Consider the following 20,614-nt stretch of genomic DNA (forward strand, 5'->3'; position numbering starts at 1 on the left):
TCAATATGAGGGAGTGAAATATATCCTGGGAAGGGATATTGGAACTAGTGAAAGATACCCTTGCCGCCGCTATTGCACCAATCATCGATAGGTTGGTCACTTTGGAAGAGACTATCAAGGATTTAGCAGCCACAGTAAAGTCCAAATAGCCACAGTCCCCCTACCACCACAAGATCAAACATCTAATCCTTTTGGCCAGAACACCAGCAGAACCATCGGAAACCCAGCCCAGAACCCCAAGACGGCAAATGTAACCTCCATCTTACCGATGACTAATCCTGGGTCTCCTGCATAAGAAAGACTTCAGCCGGTGACTCTGAAACATCAGATGTCTACTGATCTTGCCCCAACGAAAGACCTATGAGCTCTCACGTTGCTCTCCGAAACCCCTCATACCCTCGCTCCCTACAAGTACAACAGTCCTTAAACTTGCGCCCAGATTGCTGCCCAGGTGTGGCAGTATTAGTGAGGGTACCGCCAGCCCAGATCATAGAGCGGAGAATTAACAGACATAAAAAATAAAGTCTTTAGCTCACAAGAAACTCTGCTTTCACTATAGAAGGATATGAAGACATAGTTTGATTTGATTTGGTTTGAGATTTGTATAGCGCGTGAATGCCCATGTGCGTCTTGGCCAAGTTATGGTGAGGAAAGTCGGATGGATTGGCCAGGAGACATGGACCTCTGTTATTGCCACAGTTGATGGGTTTAGGTCTATACGTTCCCCTGCAGCACCTTCAAGTGCAGGCAGGGGGAGGGGAAGTCTTCTTGTACTTGTGTTAACTCAAATCAGGGGGCTCATTTATGAGCCCTTGCGTCACTTTTTGTGACGCACCAGCAGTCTAAAAAAATGCACCTTGTTGCGACATATTTACAAAGTGACGCATCTGGGTAGATGCGTCAATTTGTAAACCCCTGCGCTACATTATACCTGCGCCAGGTATAATGTATGCAGGGGGGGTGTTCCCACGCAAGAAAGGGTCATAGAAGTGACGCAGTGAAATCTACCAGATTTCACTGCGTCACTTCTAGGACTCAAATGCGTCAAAATCTTACGCCTGCCTCACAGCAGGCGTAAGACTGACGCAAGCCCTTTCACATGGGGCTTGCCCCATGTGAAAGGACACATTGCTGGGGTTGCGTTCTTCCCCGTTCACTGCACCACTACTGCTAACTTACACACAAGCACATATCCTACTCAGTTTACTGCCCCATTACTACTATCACACACACAGGCACATAACCTTTTCAGTTCACTGCACCACAACATATCTTACACTCTAGCATATATCCTCCCCAGTTCACTGCACCACAACTGTTATCATACACACAAGCACATATCCTTCCCAGTTCACTGCACCACTGCAGCTATCTTACACACAAGCTCATATCCTCCCCAGTTCACTGCACCACTACTGTTATCATACACACAAGCACATATCCTTCCCAGTTCACTGCACCACTGCAGCTATCTTACACACAAGCTCATATCCTTCCCAGTTCACTGCACCACTGCAGCTATCTTACACCCAGCACATATCCTCCCCAGTTCACTGCACCAGTGCAGCTATCACACAAAGAAGTGCATATTCTCCCCACTTCACTGCACCACTGCAGCTATCATACACGTAAGTATATATCCTCCCCAGTTCACTGCACTACCACTGTTATCTTACACATAAGCACATATCCTTCAGTTCACTACACCACTACTGCTATCTTACACACAAGCACATATCCTTCTCAGTTCACTTCCCCACTACTGCTGTCATACACACAAGCACATATCCTCATCAGTTCACTGCACCACTACTGCTATCTTACACACAAACGCATATTGTCTCCAGTTCACTTCCCCACTACTGCTGTCTTACACACAAGCACATATCCTTGTCAGTTCACTTCCCCACTACTGCTGTCTTACACACAAGCACATATATTCCTCAGTTCACTGCACCACTACTGCTATCTTACACACAAACGCATATCCTCTACAGTTCACTTCCCCACTACTGCTGTCTTACACACAAGCACATATCCTCCTCAGTTCACTGCACCACTACGGCTGTCTTACACACAAACGCATATCCTCTCCAGTTCACTTCCCCACTACTGCTGTCTTACACACAAGCACATATCCTCCTCAGTGCACTGCACCATTGCTGCTATCTTACACACAAGCACATATCCTCCTCAGTTTACTGCACCACTACTGCTGTCTTACACACAAATGCATATCCTCTCCAGTTCACTTCCCCACTACTGCTGTCTTACACACAAGCACATATCCTCCTCAGTTCACTGCACCACTACTGCTGTCTTACACACAAACGCATATCCTCTCCAGTTCACTTCCCCACTACTGCTGTCTTACACACAAACGCATATCCTCTCCAGTTCACTTCCCCACTACTGCTATCTTACACACAAACGCATATCCTTCTCAGTTCACTTCCCCACTACTGCTGACTTACACACAAACACATATCCTCCTCAGTTCACTGCACCACTACTGCTATCTTACACACAAACGCATATCCTCTCCAGTTCACTTCCCCACTACTGCTGTCTTACACATAAGCACATATCCTTCAGTTCACTACACCACTACTGCTATCTTACACACAAGCACATATCCTCTCCAGTTCACTTCCCCACTACTGCTGACTTACACACAAACACATATCCTCCTCAGTTCACTGCACCACTACTGCTATCTTACACACAAACGCATATCCTCTCCAGTTCACTTCCCCACTACTGCTGTCTTACACATAAGCACATATCCTTCAGTTCACTACACCACTACTGCTATCTTACACACAAGCACATATCCTCTCCAGTTCACTTCCCCACTACTGCTGACTTACAAGCACATATCCTCCTAAGTTCACTGCACCACTACTGCTGTCTTCCTCCTAAGTTTACTGCACCACTACTGCTGTCTTACACACAAGCACATATCCTTCTCAGTTCACTTCCCCACTACTGCTATCTTACACACAAACGCATGTCCTCCTCAGTTCACTGCACCACTACTGCTATCTTACACACAAACGCATATCCTCCTCAGTTCACTCCACCACTACTGCTGTCTTACACACAAGCACATATCCTCCTCTGTTCATTCCACCACCGCTATTAACGTGCACACAAAGAGTACTGTACGACTCCTGTTAATGTCTCCTCTTGGCACCCTGTCCACTAAATGTAATATGCACCCACGCTCTGTTCTCCTTCTGTGCACTTCAGCACACTTTGCCACTCACATTGTTCTACTCACAAGCAGTGAACATGCACACGTCAGCACTCCTGTTAACATGCACACAAGTAGTGATTGAACAGGTTTCACCACTCTTAATCTACACACAAGCAGTGATCATGTATGTCTCTTCACAGCTCCTGTTAGCATGCGCATTAGCACATACCATCCTCAGTCACTGCACCACTGATGTGTACTTGAACACGCAGTTATCTGGCACACGTCGCCACTGATGTTTATGTACAGAGAAGCAGTGATCCCTTTCAGTGCCTTGCCCACTAATGTTAACTTGCACAGAAGCTGTGATCTTCACCAGCACACCTCTCCTCGCCTGTGCACGTATGCACAAGCAGTGACCCCAACTATGAAATGCACCTGTACCCTTTATTTGATCTTCAGATGCAACTGTCCCATCACTGTTAAATGGGTAAAACAAATAAAAATAGCTGGAAAGTAAAATAAACTGTTTGCCCAACGTGATCCGCAAAACCACTGGCTCAGAGGTCAAGAGGAGTCGTGGCTTCTCTGTACTGGCTGTGATTGGCTGTCAGCGGCCGAGGTGTTCCAATAGGGTAAGATGTTGACGTTTCAGTGGTTGTCACTAGTGCATTGGGGAGGTGGCAGTTTGAGTAGAAGTCAACATCAATTCGCACGTGGTCTCCTGCCCACAGAATAGACCTTAAACCCCTCGCCATAACCTCGTTCAACATAGGCATGGTTTAGCTCTGTGTATGTGGTATTGCAGCTTACCATGGGTAACTGAATAACAAGTTTGTGGTCACATTGATTCATTCATGTGAGTGGCTGCTGGCCTGTGGTGCCTTCTGGGCGCCAGCCTGGTGTTGCCACCAGCCAATACTGTTCCCTTTTGTGTTTTGCATAATACTTGCACCTGTGGGGGTGATTGCAGGACTGCAGCGCGTCGCTTTTCAGTAGTTATTGCAGTTCCTCCATCACAATATCCGACAGGCAGGCATTTTTTTGGACTGAGGGAAATTTACTAAAAATTCGGTACATTTACCCTAATTTGTTCCTGGGAAGCTAGTCCCGCTCGCCTTAGTGAAGCTGCAGTCCTGTGTTGGAGTTGTACCATAGCAGCAGTAAGTTGCCACATTGCCGCTGCATTCTGATTGCGATAATTGCGGGACCCAGATCCAGCCATTGGGTACCACTTCGTAGTTTTCAGCACAGGAGCAGTTTTCATTCGCCCTAAGAAGGCACCATAGTGGGACAGGTCCTTGTAGCAAAGTTGTTTTTCTGACGCATACCTCCTTGGTGCATTACAATAGTCCATTGCGGACAGTGTTTTTTACACGGAAGTTGCCATAGGTCGTTTGTTTGGACTCAAAATGCACCTTGTGTGAGCTTTGAGGTTGAAGGATCTCTATGGCTCTTGGCAGTTTCATCTCGGTTTTTGAGTTGATCCTGGGTTCACAGCCCAGCCAGAAACCGAGGCGCCACCATAAAGTTAGTCTTTTGGGGTAGGGGTAGCTCTGTTACTTTAGTGCTTGATCAGCATATTCCATGCACACCTGGTCACTCCCAGAATGTGGTATCCGACCAGTGGCCGGAGGTGATGGACTGTAAGTGTCTTCCTATGCATTCCAAGATACCTGTCGTTGAAGTTCCAGATGTCCCCATAATTGTAAATTGTTCTCTCACACCATCTCTAATTGGATTAAATAAAAAAATTGATTGTGTGTGGTATTCGGTCACATGTTGGCGCTGGTGCTCAAACAACCAAGATGCCACAGCTCCCACACTGCTGATTTCCTGCTACTGGACCTCTCTGACATATGGGCATGGTGAGACAGTTCACCTCAGGCTCCATTTTGGTATCCATCATATGGCCTTTGAAGGGAAGAGTAGCTGTGGCTGTTCTATCTTGGCTTATGAGGAATTAGACATTTTGTTTTCAAAGCCATTCCTACTCTTGAATGCCCTCCGCCTGTCGGAACGGTTAGCACCCAGACCCCTCTGCCCTCACCCATTGGCGCAGAATATTACTCAAAATCCCATGGGCAGACTTCAGGCTTTTTTATTGGGTTTGGCATCTTGGTGTCACATTGTGGCGACTCAGCTGCGTTGCTGTGTGCACTGGGGCTGCTGGTGGGCTGATCTTCCACCACATCCCAGGGACACACCTCCATGACTTTGCCACATCCCCGGCTGTTTTCTTCTGCTCCTGTGGAGTCATCTGTCTCTTCCCAGGGGCAGACATTTGTTCTCAGGCTGCCCACTTTGTTTATCTTGCTGGCACAACTGTCCAGTACCGGACTGGTTTCTTTAAGGTCCAGGTCCATGATGGTGCTCTGTGGTTCTGTTGGAGACAGCGCCTTTGGACTCTTTGGGCTGTAGCCCTTGGCGGGCCCCATAGATGCCCTCTTGGCCAGATTCTGTACAACGTCATTGTCCCAAGGCACTGCATCACTTGGTTTCTTGTTTAAGGAATAGTTCCTCTTCTTGGCAAGGCCTTTGGAGTGTGGCATCCCTTCCCCGCCCAGGTCCCTTAATTTCTCTTCACTTTTGCTTAGAATCTTATTGAGAGGCATTGTATCTTCGGAATCCCAAAGGCTTTCGTCGTCTTGCAGATGGTCGGCTGACGTGTCCACCATGTTGACTTGACTTGACTCCTGCATGGTCTGGTTTTTTGTAACAGTGGGTATGGCACTTTCCACCTCCCATGGACAAACTTCTGCTTTTGCAATGTTGTTCACCTGCAAAGTGTCCCACGGGCATATCTCCTCCCTTCTGCTGTCCATACTGTCTGACTTTGTAGGGAGTGAGATTCCCTGCTCCGATGTCCTACTGCCTGACTTGCTCATTGTTCCCAAAGGTTCCTCCGAGTCCACACTCTCCCAGGGACAGATTTCATCCCTTTTGCTGTCTAGGCTGTCTGACGTCTTCAAAACTACTGGGCCCTCATCAAAATGTTTGCTTGTGGATGGGCTTAGTGCCCCTGGTGACTCCTGCGAATCCAGGCTCTCCCAGGGACAGATGACTTCTCTCTGATTACTGAGTCTTTCGAGCTTCCGCGGAGTGGTGTTCCCTCCAGAATCTTTTGACGTCTCCTTCATGGCTTTTGCACCCTTCCGACCTTGGAATGCACTCATCCCTTCTTTCCTTGTTCTAGCTCTTTCTGCAAGAGGGTCGCCGGTCTCCCACGGGCACACATCAGCTTTAACACTGGAATCTTCCTCTATCAGTTCCCAAGGACAGACATGGGCCTTCCTGCTTTCACTGCTGTCTGATTTATTCAGAACGACCCCTTGGTCGGAGGATCTGCTGCCTGACTTGCTAACCATCCCCGGAGGCTCCTCCGAATCTAGACTCTCCCAGGGACAGATGTCACCTCTCTTGCTGTCCAAGCTGTCTGACTTCTTTGAAGTGTCTTTGTTCTGGACAGGGGCTTGGTTTTCAAGTAGGCTGCCCTCCACCATGGATTTCTCAGTGTCCGGTGTCTCCCAGGGGCAAATTACTTCTCTTCTGCTCTCTATGCTTGCTGCTCGGCTGATCACCTCTGGAAGCCCCTCTCTAGACCTGCTGAATTGCGGAGAAGGTTCTTCCATGCTCTCCCAGGGACAGACCATCTCGCGGATGCTGCTCTGTTTTTGCACCTTGGTTGTGGCAGCACGTTTACCATTGTCCACCAGTCCCACCTCTTCTTTACTAGTTGCTCTGGTGTGCAATTGATGCTCTTGATCATAGCCTTTCTGTTGTCCATTTGTCTCCCAAGGGCAGATTTCCTGATTCTTACTAGTGGTGTTGTTCTGTTCGCTTGGCGTTGCCTCCTCCAACTCCCATGGGCAGATCTCTGCTAGTTTGCTCTCAGCTTTCTCTAGAATTGGCTTTGGCATTTTCCTGGAAACCTCTTGTGCCAATGAATCAATCTGAGCCATTTCGGTGTCCCATGGACATACGTTGGCCATATTTGGCTTCTCGTTCCTGGCAGTGGCTTCATGGTCATCTTTTTTGATACTTGCCTCTTTCTCCCTTCTATCCTTCTCAATTGATTCCGCCTTCACAAGAAGAGGTGCCTTAAATGCCTTCATGGCCAACACCAAACCTTTCAAGGTTTTCTTCTGGGGCAGCTCTTTCAGGCTCTGGGTTTTCATTGCAAAAACACGATGAACTGTCTCGGTGCCACCAATGTCCACCGAAGTTGACCTTGGACCAAATGGTCTTTCCTTGGGCTCGGGGTTAGAAATCTCTGGCGCCTCGGACTCCCAAGGGCAAATGTCCTCCACCTTTGGTGGTGCTGTGCCAGGACTAACTCTGATGGCCAAAGGAGACCAAGGTGGTTTTTTGTCTTTAGCACTGGCTTCTTTAGCCACCCCTCCTCTGATGAATTCCTGGGAGGCTGCATTTTCAGACTTTCTTCCAGGCTCTGAGGGTGATTGGCGGTTGCTGGGTACCATAGGAGGTGACTCCTTGGCTGGTTCCTGATGCTCCCAGGGGCACACCACAGTCTTGTCTATGCTGTGAGTCAAACTCTGGTGCTTAGTGGTCTGCTCTAGCTTCATGCTGGTATCGTGTGGCTTTCCTGACAAGGGTGACGTGTCCACACTACAGCTCTTTAAAGGGGCATATGTGACATGCTTCTGGGACTTGCTCTCTGAAGTGGCAGATGGCAGGTCTTGCAGCTCCCAGGGGCACACCTCAGCCTTGTCAAAACTGCCTGCCAAGAGAGAACTGCGGACTCCTTCATATAGGGTCCCAGGCTGTTTGTTATCATCTGTTCCTGAGGCAGTCCTATCAAGGGCCTCTTGGTGCCCAGTGGCATCTGGCACTTGGGGGCTGGCAGACCCTTCTGCCATTTTATCCTCATCAGTGTCTCTAGCTGTCTGGCAGCTGTCGTCCACTTGGAAAACCCTGCCAGTTAGCATAGTCTTTTCCTTTGAGCTGGTGAGAACACTGAGTGATTTTTGAAGGGCGCAAGGTTTAGGGTGGAGCGGTCTTTTGTCTGCTAAGAGATTGTGGGCACTGACGGACTTGTACACAAGTGGGGCATCATCCATGGAGTCGGTATTGGATTTTTGGGAGGCTTTTTTTGCCAACTTCTTCCTCATAAGCGAGTCCCGTAGGGAAGCATCCTTGGATGAGCTCTCCAAGCGAGGCGGAGAGTGCTCTTTCTGATCCCGGACATGGTCATGGGTACTGTGTGATTTCTTGAGTGAGAAAACCTTGTGCTTTAGGGACTCGTCTTTCACCTTCACGCTAGAGCTGCTGGCATCGCAGAGCTTTTTCTTGTAGGATCCAGGGTAGCTGCCCCCACCACTGCTGCTGTCCTTCTCATCTCGGCTGTGCTGGCGGGACACGGAGTCTGGGATCTCGGTGATGCGTCTCATGATGGAGCGGCCCAGCCCACGTCGAGAGCTTCTCTTCTTCTGCAGGTGCGGGTTGTTGGTGGTCATCTTCTTGGTTTTGTGAACCTCAAGTTGAGCATACAGCTTTTTCAGTTCATCCTGTAACGATTTGAGATCAAAAGGAAAAATTCAATGCATTTTAACCGCTTTATAAAATTGTCATTATCATTATTAGCATCACTTCGCCCCTGTCCTCCTGCTCTTCACATGTTTACTTCCATTAACCCAGTTACCTATTTCCTGATCTCCCATCTGTAGCTCTTTTCTTCCTGGTGTTCCTGTATGGTCTCCCAATCTTACTGACTTCCCTATCTTTGCTTCCATTCTCCTGGATCTCCACTTCTTTGCTTCTGATCTCCCTGTAGCCCCTTTTTCTGGTGTACTAATCATCTTTACATTATAGCCCACACCAATACGTCTGCCCTCCTCTATTTGATCCTCCCAAATGGCTTCTCTTGTTTTTGGTTTTACTTTTATTTTCTTGAATTTGTACTATTTATCTATTGAGCCTTGCTTCCTATGTTATTACGTACCTGATTTACTATATTCTTTTTATGATCATGTAAAGCGCACTGATACCTTTGAGTCTAGCTAGCGCTATATAAAACTTATGAAAAAAACCTTTGCTTCAGTTCATCTCAATCTCTTTACTTCTTCCACAGCTCCTCACTTCTTTACTTCCTTCCCACCCCCGCTCCTGTTTCCCAATTATTACTTCCATTCCTTCCAATGCTCAAAAAGAGAGTGATTGGAGATTGGGTTGTATTAACCCCTCACATACAGAACAGCAAATGTTTTGTCTTAGGAGAAGAAGCACTAGTGTTTGCCAGAAACTGCATTAGCATGGCAGCACAAAGAGAGTGTTTAGTGAGAGGTGGAAGACCTCTGCTGATAATGAGAGTAGACTCACTTTCCTGCAGGTACCCAGAGTTTGGATGGACTTGCCAATGGACAGTAGTCCTCCTAAGGCTGAATCCGCAGTGAAACCCCTGATGAGTTAGCACCACAAATTGTAAATTGTAAATTGATACTTATATAGCGCACTACTCACCCGCAAGGGTCTCAAGGCGCTTGTACAAATACCGCTGTGGAACCCATCCTGGCTTTCCCTGTGAGGCGTCCACTCCTGGGCGCCCCCAAGGTGGAGGCCAGGCATCCTTAGCGTTGTGGGGGCCGTTGTGGAGATTAAGCAAGCTATTGCCCAGAGTTGCAGAGTGGGACTCCATGATTGGAATAGGCACTGAGACGAGAATTATCAGGTCCGTGGAATTTTGAGCCCAAGACCCGCCAAGGTGGGGAATTGAACCCTGGTCCTGGGCTAGACCTCTGCTTCAGGGTCTGCCGCTCTAATCATTGAAGCTAAAGACAAAGGTCCTTGAGAAGGAGAGATAAACGGTATAATAATTATAGGCCACAATCAGCACTATAACGCAAAAAAGTCCAGCCAGACTGTTAGACGGACCGGGAGGGTCGGCCGAGATTACGGGGAGAGGTCTCCAGGGAGAGCCGTCTCCAACGACTGTACAGACGAGTAACTTCCCCCCCACAGACGGACACCACACAAGGTTGAAGGTTAACGAGACTTTATATGCAATTCTTAGGTTACGATAGTATGATACAAGGAGGTCTGGACTCAGGGGTCCCCTCGGTTCTGAATTCGGGCTGAGGAAAAGGGTAGCGGGACAGTCTTAGTTACCAATGAGTACAAAATAGCTCTCAATCCTCGAGCTCGGCGTTGTAGATGATCGGGCCGTGGAGGGGCCAAGCAGGTCCCGAGATGGATGAAGGAAGGACGACGGTCCGCGGCGGAGCCTGCAGGTCCCGGTGAAAGATGACGGTTACAACGGTCCGCGGCCACGCCAGCAGATCCCAACGACGATGAAAGGTGACGGTTACGACGGCTGTGGCAGCGCCAACAGGCAGGACGATGGTGCACAGGACAGAGCTACGGCAGCGCCAGTAGTCCGTCCAGGATGAGTTCCTCTTTACGTCTCTCGACTCCAAGATACAACTGCCTTCCTGCTCTGGAGCTGCCCTAGTTATAGGGCTGGTGTGCTTTGATGTCCGGACCCTCGCACTTGGAGGTCGGGAGGTCCGGGATGAGGGAGTCCAGACACCCAGCAGGGGGGTGGAGCCAGCGCCCAGGGAGGCGATGGGCGAGCGGCACTGGGCGGGGGAGAGCCATCGGCACCTCTTTCTCCCATTGACTTGCCAAGTAGCCCGCTAACCTCCTGGGTGGAGGGTGGTGCCGGAATGTCTGAGGCCGGGCTAGGCCCAGGGTTGAGGTCGATCGGGGGCCAGGCGGCCTCGTGGTGAAGTGTCCAAGATGGCGGCCCGGGCTGGGCGCGTGGGCCGGCAGAGGATCGGACCCACGAGGTTAACATGTTCGAGGGCAGGGGTCCCTGAGGGGACGGAGGACGTGCAATGGTGGTGTGTGGTTCTTGCGTGACTGGCCTCGGGCCTGGTTGAGCCAGGGGAGAGCGGCCCTTCATGTGGCCTGTCCAACACAGACTTTGAAATGTATTCAATATTTATGATTATACTTAATCAGACGAACCAAAAGTAAAGCAGTGGGACACAGTCCTGCATCCACGATGTTGCACAAACAATCAAAACAAACATGTACTGGGGTATTTCAGGCATTTGAAATGCATGAGCAAGGAGAAGGTTTAGAGTGCATTTGCTTCAAATATGCGGGAAACATATACGTTCTAGGCACATAATAGTACACTTATTGTTTAACCCACATATAGTGTCTACAGCGTTTCGATCCAATTATTAAAAATGGATCATCAACAGGACATCCATTGTTTTGCCTGAATGTAGAGAGCCTCGGGTTGGAGGACATAGAAGGTAGGGGTTGGAATTTAACAAGCCTGTTGCTGAATTGGATCCGGCGGTACCTATTTAAAAAGGTAGATATTGCTCCAATACGGTTGTAGATAGTTAAAGTCGGATGGTTCCCGGTAATGGTCCGGTGCCGGAAGCTGCAGTTTATCTATAAACGGATCAGAGGGTTCTTGATCCGGGACTGGTAGCCTTAAATTGGGGCTACTTAAGTTCACAATGGAACTTCGATTCAATCAACCGGTGCTCAGTCGAGGCTCTCTACATTCAGGCAAAACAATGGATGTCCTGATGATGATCCATTATCAATAATTGGATGGAAACGCCGTCGACACTATATGTGGGTTAAACAATAAGTGTACTATTATGTGCCTAGAAAGTATATGTTTCCCACATATTTGAAGCAAATGCACTCTAAACCCTCTCCTTGCTCATGCCTTTCAAATGCCTGAAATACCCCAGTACATGTTTGTTTTGATTGATTGTGCAGCATCGTGGATGCAGGACTGTGTCCCACTGCTTTACTGTTAGTTCGTCTGATTAAGTATAATCATAAATATTGAATACATTTCAAAGTCCGGCTGGACTTTTTTGCGTTATAGTGCTGATTGTGGCCTATAATTATTATACTGTTTATCTCTCCTTGTCAAGGACCTTTGTCTTTAGCTTTACTGATACCCCAGGTCCTTGGTTACCTAGTGGGTTCCCTTGTTTTTTATAGAAAAAAGCTCTAATCATTGAGCCACACTTCTCCACTAAAGAAAAATCCTAGGGACCCTCACCAAGACTGTCTTCCTCTATGATATGATCCCCAACTTTTTCCGCAAAAGTGGCACCAGACATTACATCAAGATGAGAGAACAAAAAATACTGGGTTTATGAACTGGAGTTGATGGAGACAATTTTAATAAGCAGCGACTAGAGCAAGAAAAGGCACTTCAACTGGCTTTTAACAGTAGAAAACCTAACACCACCATGACCAGCTGATTAACATAATGCCAATAAGTGTTAACCTTAGAGGCTTAATGAATGAGTACATTTTGTGCCATGCCATGTCACAGTGAGAGTCTTCAGTAGAAGGGAGACAATTTCCTGCATATTTCTTTCCTGGTGGACCCATAGGTGTGGTGTGCTAAGCCGAGAAGGGATTGGCTAAAAGTGGGCATCCCCCATCAAAAAGAGAGTTAAAATGAGACTGCCTAGAAGGACCTGGCTTCAACATGAATGATGGGGAAATGTGAGTATTTGGAAGTCTGAATGAGTCCGCTTGAGCCTGCGAAGAGGAGAGAGGCCAAGGTCAGCTGAGGCTTCAGTAGACAACTGGGTGAGTTCTCTCAGGGATCCCTATCTACAGCTTCCAATAGTTTCCCTCTTTGGGCATGGGGAAGCCTCTCTGTTTACATGCTCAGATGTGTCCACTCCCAGTTCTACTTAAACGAATAAGAAATATTAGTCTTCCCTTTCAGTGGTATACAGCAACGAGGACCTCCAGTGGGCTACGGAAGGGGCACTGGTCCAGTCCTCTTTCAAAGGTTGGTCTCTTACACGTCCTCCCAGGTTTTGAGGCTGCACGTGCAAGCACCTATAAATGTCCCCTTCTGACCAGTCCTAAAGGCCTAGGTGGTTCTGAGAAATCTGCATTCAAGGAAAGAAGGCTGAACTTGACTGGGCTGGGCAACTGTTGTAGAAGGGGTGGGTGGGCAGCTGTTGGCATGAGTAGGCTAACAAATTGGCAGGGACATTAGAGCTTTATAAGGTTAGAGGCGTGGGTCTTCGGAGACCAAGAGACAGAAGGTCCAGCCTGTGAGAGGGATACCCTCTTTCTATAGCCCAGCTACACTGCAAATCTCAAATCCCGGCTTCGTGGTCAATGAGGACCCCCCTCCAACCCACCCTGCCTCCCAAAACCCCCCCACCCGTCCCCACCTCTGGTACAGATTGCTTACCAGGAAGTGGATTGTCGCGCGCTAGACTCACCCTGATGTCATCGGGGTCCAGGCTGTGCTCGCTCCAGGCAGAGGTGATGCTGCTGTTGAGGTAGGAGCCCGATCGCCGCAGGTCCATCTCATCCTCGTAAACCTCGGCTGCTATCTCCTCCCGCAAGGGGGCGCCAGCGTGCAGGAACTGGGCAAAGAGCGAGACACAACAGCACAGCATGAACAGGGCCCATATCTGAGCATGGGTAACAGCAGCGTGTATCTTTGGGCGAAAGCAAGGAGTGGGGGTGGAAAGGAAGTTAATCAGGCGTGATGAAGGAGTGAAAGGGGGTGCTGCTGGGACTATGAGAGGAGAGCAGTGCCACAGAGACTGAGAAAGGCTGCCACGAGAGCTAGACAGAGTAATGACGCGCTGGGCTAGAAGAGACACAGGGGCACGTGGAGGCCTCGGGGAGGCTAAGATGGGAATGCAACGACGCAACTGGATCAATAAAATCTCCGGGGCAGTGGAGTAAGGCAAAATGATGCCCACCCCCTGTCCCAAAAGAACGCGGCGAGGTCCCACGAGTCTTCCATATTTCAGTAATATTCATAGCTGAGTAGGGTGGGGGAGGAGTGTGTGAAGGGTCGCCCCTCCCTCAGCAGGGGCTGAATGTTCCTCTATAACGCCGCTGCCCAGGGAGACCAAAACCGTCCAGATTCAGCCAGGAGATAAGACATTCATCCAGGGAGAGGGGCCTGTGAGTTATACACAGAGGCAAGAAGGGTCCCCTGTGTGCAGGGCCGGTTCTAGGATTTGCGAGGCCCTGGGCCAAAAGGGAATGTGCGAGGCCCCTCTAATTTACATAAGTGACCCCTTGCAAGGAGTAAATTCAGAGACACTGTGGGACGCCCACTGTCCAGCATTTTAGCGCCCCCACAGTTTTAACTTTCAGGCCACAAGCAATTCTCACACATACAACCCGATAGGTGTGAGAATTGCTTGTGGGCTAAAAGATAAATCTGTGGGGTGTGAGATTGAAAGTTAGGCCCCACGGAAAGAAGAGCGGAGTCTACGGGGCGATTTAACCTTTGCTTTATTTAGGCAGTATCAGGATGTATAGGAGAGAGCGGTCCTGCTTGCCGCCGTGCCGCATTCCGAATGCTAGCCCCCCACTGTCATGTCCTCCCGCGTTGCCTTGCGGCGGCTCACGTGACTGCGGGGAGGCTAGACCGCAACACTACACATCTTCCCCCTCAACAATAGTGGACATAACTCTAACTGTGCCCACAGGTGTGAGGGAAAGGGAGAAAGAAAGCGAGAGAGATAGAGAGAGAGAGATTCACAATTGAAAGTCACTGTGGAGAATATTGGCTCAATGGTTAGAGCGGCAGACCCTGATGCAGAGGTCTAGCCCAGGACCTGGGTTCAATTACCCGCCTCGGCGGGTCTTGGGCTCAAAATTCCACGGACCTGATAATTCTCGCCTCGGTGCCTATTCCAATCATGGAGTCCCACTCTGCATCTCTGGGCAATAGCTTGCTAAATCTCCACAACGGCCCCCACAACGCTAAGGATGCCTGGCCTCCACCTTGGGGGTGCCCAAGAGTGGACGCCTCACAGGGAAAGCCAGGATGGGTTCCACAGCGGTATTCGTACAAGCGCCTTGAGACCCTTGCGGGTGAGTAGTGCGCTATACAAGTATCAATTTTTGAGGTGTTTCGGTAGCTTCACCGTACGGCCCTTGCAGGTGTGCGTTCCGGTCCCTTGCTCTCTTCCTCCACGGGGTCCGTCTGACCCCGGGCCTTGCAGCTCCTTCCACACACGGGGCACGTTTGGCCTTTGTATGCCCTTCCGTAGAGGGCCTGGCATGCGTTCCACACATGAGTCTCGCGTATGATTCAACGAGGGGTCTCGTTCTTCCACTCATGGCCTCTCTGGAGTTTACGCACAAACGCCTTTTCCGTGCTTCTTTAGAGGAGCCTCTTGTGCTTCCAAGGAGGGGGCTCTCATCTGTTTCCATAGGGTGGCCCCTCGTGTTCATCGGTCAGTGCGTAGTTTATGAAAAACAAGTGCCAGGGCCCTTGGCAATAGGCCACTGCAGCTTGCACCACCCATTTCTCCCTCTGCCAGCGCTGCCAGTGACAGCACCAACACAGCTACTAACCTTCATACTCCTACAAGTGAAACAATCCAGACTATTCCAGGTCCACAAAATCTAAAAGAAGGGCTTGTGCGGCAGGTATTAGTCATTTTAATGCATATTAAGTTAATAAAATCTGTTGTTATGCTCGTCTTTAAATTACACAAACAGTGCCACCGTGTGGTAGACTGCCAGAAGTAGAATTGAATGCGCAGACCTTCACTTGAGAGGGGCGTCCTGCTAGCACGTGCAATTCGGGTGAAAAAAAGTTCCAAACAGTATTCCTTGAAATTAACGTTTTTTATTCTTCTTTTACTCATGAAAATTCGATTAAATATTCTTTATGCATTCGTTTCTTTTGTTTAATGTACAAATGTAACTGAAGTTCCAGTGTTGATAATCAAGTGGGGTGCGGAGCACCTGAAACCACCGGCTCAAGTGAAGCATAGGCCTCTCCTATGCTTCCAAAGAGGGCCTTCTATTGCGTTTTCACAGTGGGGGTTTTTATGTGCTTCAACAGCGCGCCTCTCGTCTCGCGTGCTTTCACAGAGGAGGCGGAGCTCCTTGTGTGCCTTGCGTTGGGCTCCCCTTCTGTGCTTCCACAGCGGGCCTCTCAGGAGCTTTCTCACAGCCTCCTCTCCTGTGTGTCTCTCCTTGTGCGCATTCAGAGAGCGACCCCTCGAGGGCTTCCACAGAAGAGGGTCTTGTGCCACGTGAGAGGCAGCAGGACCTGATTACTCCAGACCACACTTTTCAGGGCCCTGCTGTTGCCTCTCTAAAATGCGTGGAACACAAAGCAGGCCTTGTGTGCGTTTGTGATACAAAGCATTGTTAATTAAGCAGTAATGGCGTAATATGCTGAAGCTAAATGTGAAAAATACATTTAGGAACAAATATTTTATATTTATGGACCTAAACAATCAACACGATACAGCATAATCAATAACAGTGTGAATGTGGCATATTTAGTGCTCAATAGACAACCACTAATGCTTCCCAGTTTTATAAATGTATTTAAATTTTCTTTTTTATTATACAGATTATCTGATAATTGTATTAATAAAACTTGGTTGCTCAGTACAAAAATAGTTTTTTAAATACATTTTATTATAACTGTGAATTTTTATTCCTAGTTTTCACAGTTTTTGCAGTTCAAGCGTAACTTTCTAAGTTCATTGAGTCACAAAACACATTTACAACGTAAGAACAACAATCAATGATGTCATGGCTGAGATCTATCAGAAATCTCAGCCATGATATCATTGATTGTTGTTCTTACATTGTAAATGTGTTTTGTGACTCAATGAACATTGAAAGTTACGTTTGAACTGCAAAAACTGTGAAAAATAGGAATAAAAACTCAAGCACAGTAATAATAATATTTATTTAAAAAAACAATTAAAAAAACAATTTTTGTACTGAGCAACCACGTTCTATTAATACAATCATCAGATAATCTGTATAATAGAAAAGAACATTTAAATACATTCATAAAACTGACAAGAGTTAGTGGTTGTCTATTCAGTACTAAATATGTCACATTCACACTGTTATTGATTATGTTGTATCATGATGATTGTTAAGGTCCATAAATATTAAATCTTTTTTCCTAAATTTATTTTTCACATTTGACGTAATTGCACTGGTTTAGGAACATTAGTCGGGGGTACCTTTCTTCCTTACAAACGTAATATGCTGAAGCTGCCTATAAAATGTGTTAGCGCAGGATTTGTATTGTGAAGGAGGTCCTTTTCCTGCTGCCAAAAAACATAGGGGGACCCAATTGGACGTTAGGCCCCAAAAAACCTTCTGACAGGTTGACCACAAGTAGGCCTCTCTCGTGCGCTTCCATAGAGGGCCACCTCGTGTGCTTGAACAGAGGGGCTTCGCATCCCCAATGCCACTCCATAGAGGGTCTCTCTCCCATGATCACCTTAACTGAGGGGCGGATCTAGCATATGCTTCCAAGACGGCCTCTCCTGTAGTTCCACAGAGGGGCCAGGCACGCGCTTCCACAGAGAGGTCTAGCACGTGCGGCGCTTCTACAGAGGCCGGGGCCTAGCACGTGCTTTGACAGAGCTGTCTAGGTGGGGACTCTCCCGCGCGCTTCCATGGAAGGGCCTCGCGCGCGTCTGCTTCCGCGGAGGGACACGTGACGTGGACCTGCACACACGCGGAGGAACACGTGGGCCTGCACACACTTTGAAAGAAGAGTAAGCGCGCGGCACACAGCTTGTCACATGTAAGGTACACGGGCAGGGGTGAAGTAGTTGTTTCACACAAACGCTGTGGGGTGAATGGAGACGACACATCAGACATGTAAGGGGGGGCAGTGCCGCAGTGAACGAGGTGGATGAATGGAAGAGCAAGCGCCTTCTGAAGCATGGTGCACCTGGATGGGGTGAGGTTTGAAAGGGGCCATGTTTATATGGTGAGAGTTGAAAGGCGTGAGGATGCAGGGTCAAGCGCGAGCCGGAAAGGTAAATTGGCAAGACTATATAGTGTATGCGGTTTTTGAGATTATAGGTGAAAGATGCAAGGCTGAGGGTTATGTGCTAACACGTTGTATAGAGAGTGGGGAAGGATTCTAGGAAGAAAAATAAAAGGTGAAATGGTGATGTGATGACGTAAGGTCAGAGGGTAAGGGTTAAAGGATGGGGCTAAAGGTTAAAGGGAGAGGTTTGTAAGGTGATGGATGAAGGGCAAGCGAGGAGGGTTCTATAGGGCGAGATGTGAAGAGTCAAGAGTTACATTTTATCGTACAAGAGGTGAAATAGCTGGGGTAGATGTTTAGGGTAAGGAGAGAAGACCAGAAATGACCGTTTAGGGTGAGAGGTCAAAGGGGTGAGGTAAAGGTTGAGAGGTGAAAAGTTAGCCGGTGAGTCAGGAAGGATGTGTGTGTAGGTGTGTAACTTACAGGCATTACCTTGGGTATGAAGAGCAGGGCCAGCGTCAGGGTGATGGTGACATGAGTGTGAATGAAAAACAGCAGCAGCGTCCAATCGGGGTGCAGTGTGGGGACCATGAGAAACCTGCAGATGGGAGGGAGGGGAGAGAGGGATCATTCTTCACCCTTCGGTGTTCTGCAGGGCATATACAGCCTGTCACTGCCCATGTGGAGCCATACTGACCTCTCACTGCCCCTTCTAGGTCTGTCTGACCTGTCACTGCCCTGTGGAGCCTTACTGGCCTCTCACTGCTCCTTCTAGGTCTGTCTGACCTGTCTCTGCCATGTGGAGCCTTACTGGCCTCTCACTGCTCCTTCTAGGTCGGTCTGACCTGTCACTGCCCGGTGGAGCCTTACTGGCCTCTCACTACCCCTTCTAGGTCTGTCTGACCTGTCACTGCCCGTTGCAGCATTATTGACCTCTTGCTTCTTTGCAAGTCATGTCTAATCCATCACTACCCTGTGGGGTCTTCCTGGCATGTCACTGCTCTGTCGAACATTACTGACCTCACACTGTCCTACAAGGTCCCCCTGACCGGTCACTGCCTCTGTGTAATATTACTGACCTCACACTGCTCTGTAGGGTTTCCTTGACATGTCACTGCCCTCTCACTATTCTACTAGGCATCTGTAGAGTGTTAATGACCTCTCCCTGCACCCGCAGGGTTCATCTGACCTGCCACAGGCCTGTGCAGCCTTACTGACCTCTTACTGCTCCGTAGGGTCATCCTGACATGTCACTGTCCTGTGAAAATGTACTCACTGTCCTGTAAGCATTCAAGAACTGCCACTACCCGCAGTAGCTTTCCTGATCTCTCGCTGCTCTGCATGACACAGGACAGTCCTAACCTTTTACTGTCCCACGAAGCATTCCTGGCCCATCACTACCATGAAGTCCATTTCTTACAATCCCTGCCATGTGGGGAATTCCTTACCATGAACTGGCTTGCAAAGCATTGTTATATGTAATGTGTATAGCGCACTAATCACCAGAGCGGGTATGTAGGCGCTTGAAGCATTCCTGACCCATCAATGCCCTGCTGGCGATTTCTGACCCGTCACTGTCCCAGGGGGCATTTCGGACTTGCCACTGCCATACAATACATTTTAAACAACACTGCCTTGTGTGGCTTCTCTGACCTGTCACTACCCTGTGGGGTATTACTGACTTCTCACTGCTCTGCAGGGCACTCGTAACCCATCACTGTCCTGCGAGGCATCCTGTCCACTCACAGTCCCGTGGAGCATGTGTGGCCTTTCAGCACAACACATGGCATCCCTGACCTCTCTGTCCTACAGAGCATTCATGCTCTGTAACTGTCCTGCTATACATTCCTGATTCATCCCTGTCCTCATGTGCACCCTGACCTGTCACTACCCTCTGGAGCATTCCTGGTCTATCACTGCCCTGTGTTTCCTCTTCTGCGGAGCTCTACTGCTAGCCTATGCTTTCATTCTGTTGTCAGCTTCGACTGTTGGTCTTTGTTGTAAGTGTCCAGTGTTGCCTTTTGTTGTTTTATGTAGTTAGTTATTGGTTTCTGGTGCTAGTCTCTGTTGCTGTTCTCCGTCTTTGGACTCTGTGCTATTGTTGTCTCATATTCGTATGTGTTGCTGCTATTTATTGTTCGTCTTACGTTTGGTTTTGTTGGTTCATTTCTATTGGTCTGCTATTGGTAACTGTTATTGCTTTGTATTCATTGGGCTCTATGCTATTGTTCTCTGTGGCTGCTCTTTATTGTTGATCTTCATGCTTGATTCTGTTGGCTCAACTTGTTGGTCTCAGCTGTTGGTCTCTGTTGCTGTTCTTTATTTTTGGTCTCTATGTTTGGTAGCTGTATTTCGTCTCTTCTGCTGGTTTACTTTTTATTGGTCCCGGCTGTTGGTCTGTGATTGTTCATCTCTTTCTAGCTTTTATGGTTTCAACAGTCAGCATATACTGTGAGCCTCTATTGTTAACCTACTGTTAGCCTCTGTTGCTAATCTACAGTATGGTCTAGTGTTGATTTCTGTAGCCAGTCTCTATTGTTGGTCTCTAGTGTCACTGTAGGGTTGATTCTTGATCTTGGTCTCTTATATTGCTCTTTATTTTTGGCCTCAGTGGTTGACATCTGTAATTAGTGTCTGCTGTTGTA

The 20,614-nt window shown here is 48.4% G+C and overlaps 1 protein-coding gene across 1 annotated transcript in view; it reads right to left on the reverse strand.

Annotated features, from left to right (window-relative positions):
- Positions 1-1,137: 1,137 nt before the first annotated feature.
- Positions 1,138-20,614, reverse strand: part of LOC147666215 (metabotropic glycine receptor-like) — a 310,681-nt gene continuing 291,204 nt past the window's right edge. Inside the window, exons 9-11 of the mRNA XM_086949205.1 lie at positions 18,462-18,567; positions 13,453-13,599; positions 1,138-8,727 (exon numbers count right to left, since the gene is read on the reverse strand). Coding sequence (XP_086805331.1) covers positions 5,266-8,727; positions 13,453-13,599; positions 18,462-18,567 — 3,715 coding nt within the window. The 3' untranslated portion in view covers positions 1,138-5,265. The remainder of the gene's footprint in view (positions 8,728-13,452; positions 13,600-18,461; positions 18,568-20,614) is intronic.

The sequence above is a fragment of the Lissotriton vulgaris genome, unplaced genomic scaffold (genome assembly GCF_964263255.1).
Source record: "Lissotriton vulgaris unplaced genomic scaffold, aLisVul1.2 SCAFFOLD_749, whole genome shotgun sequence".
NCBI classification, from domain to species: domain Eukaryota; kingdom Metazoa; phylum Chordata; class Amphibia; order Caudata; family Salamandridae; genus Lissotriton; species Lissotriton vulgaris.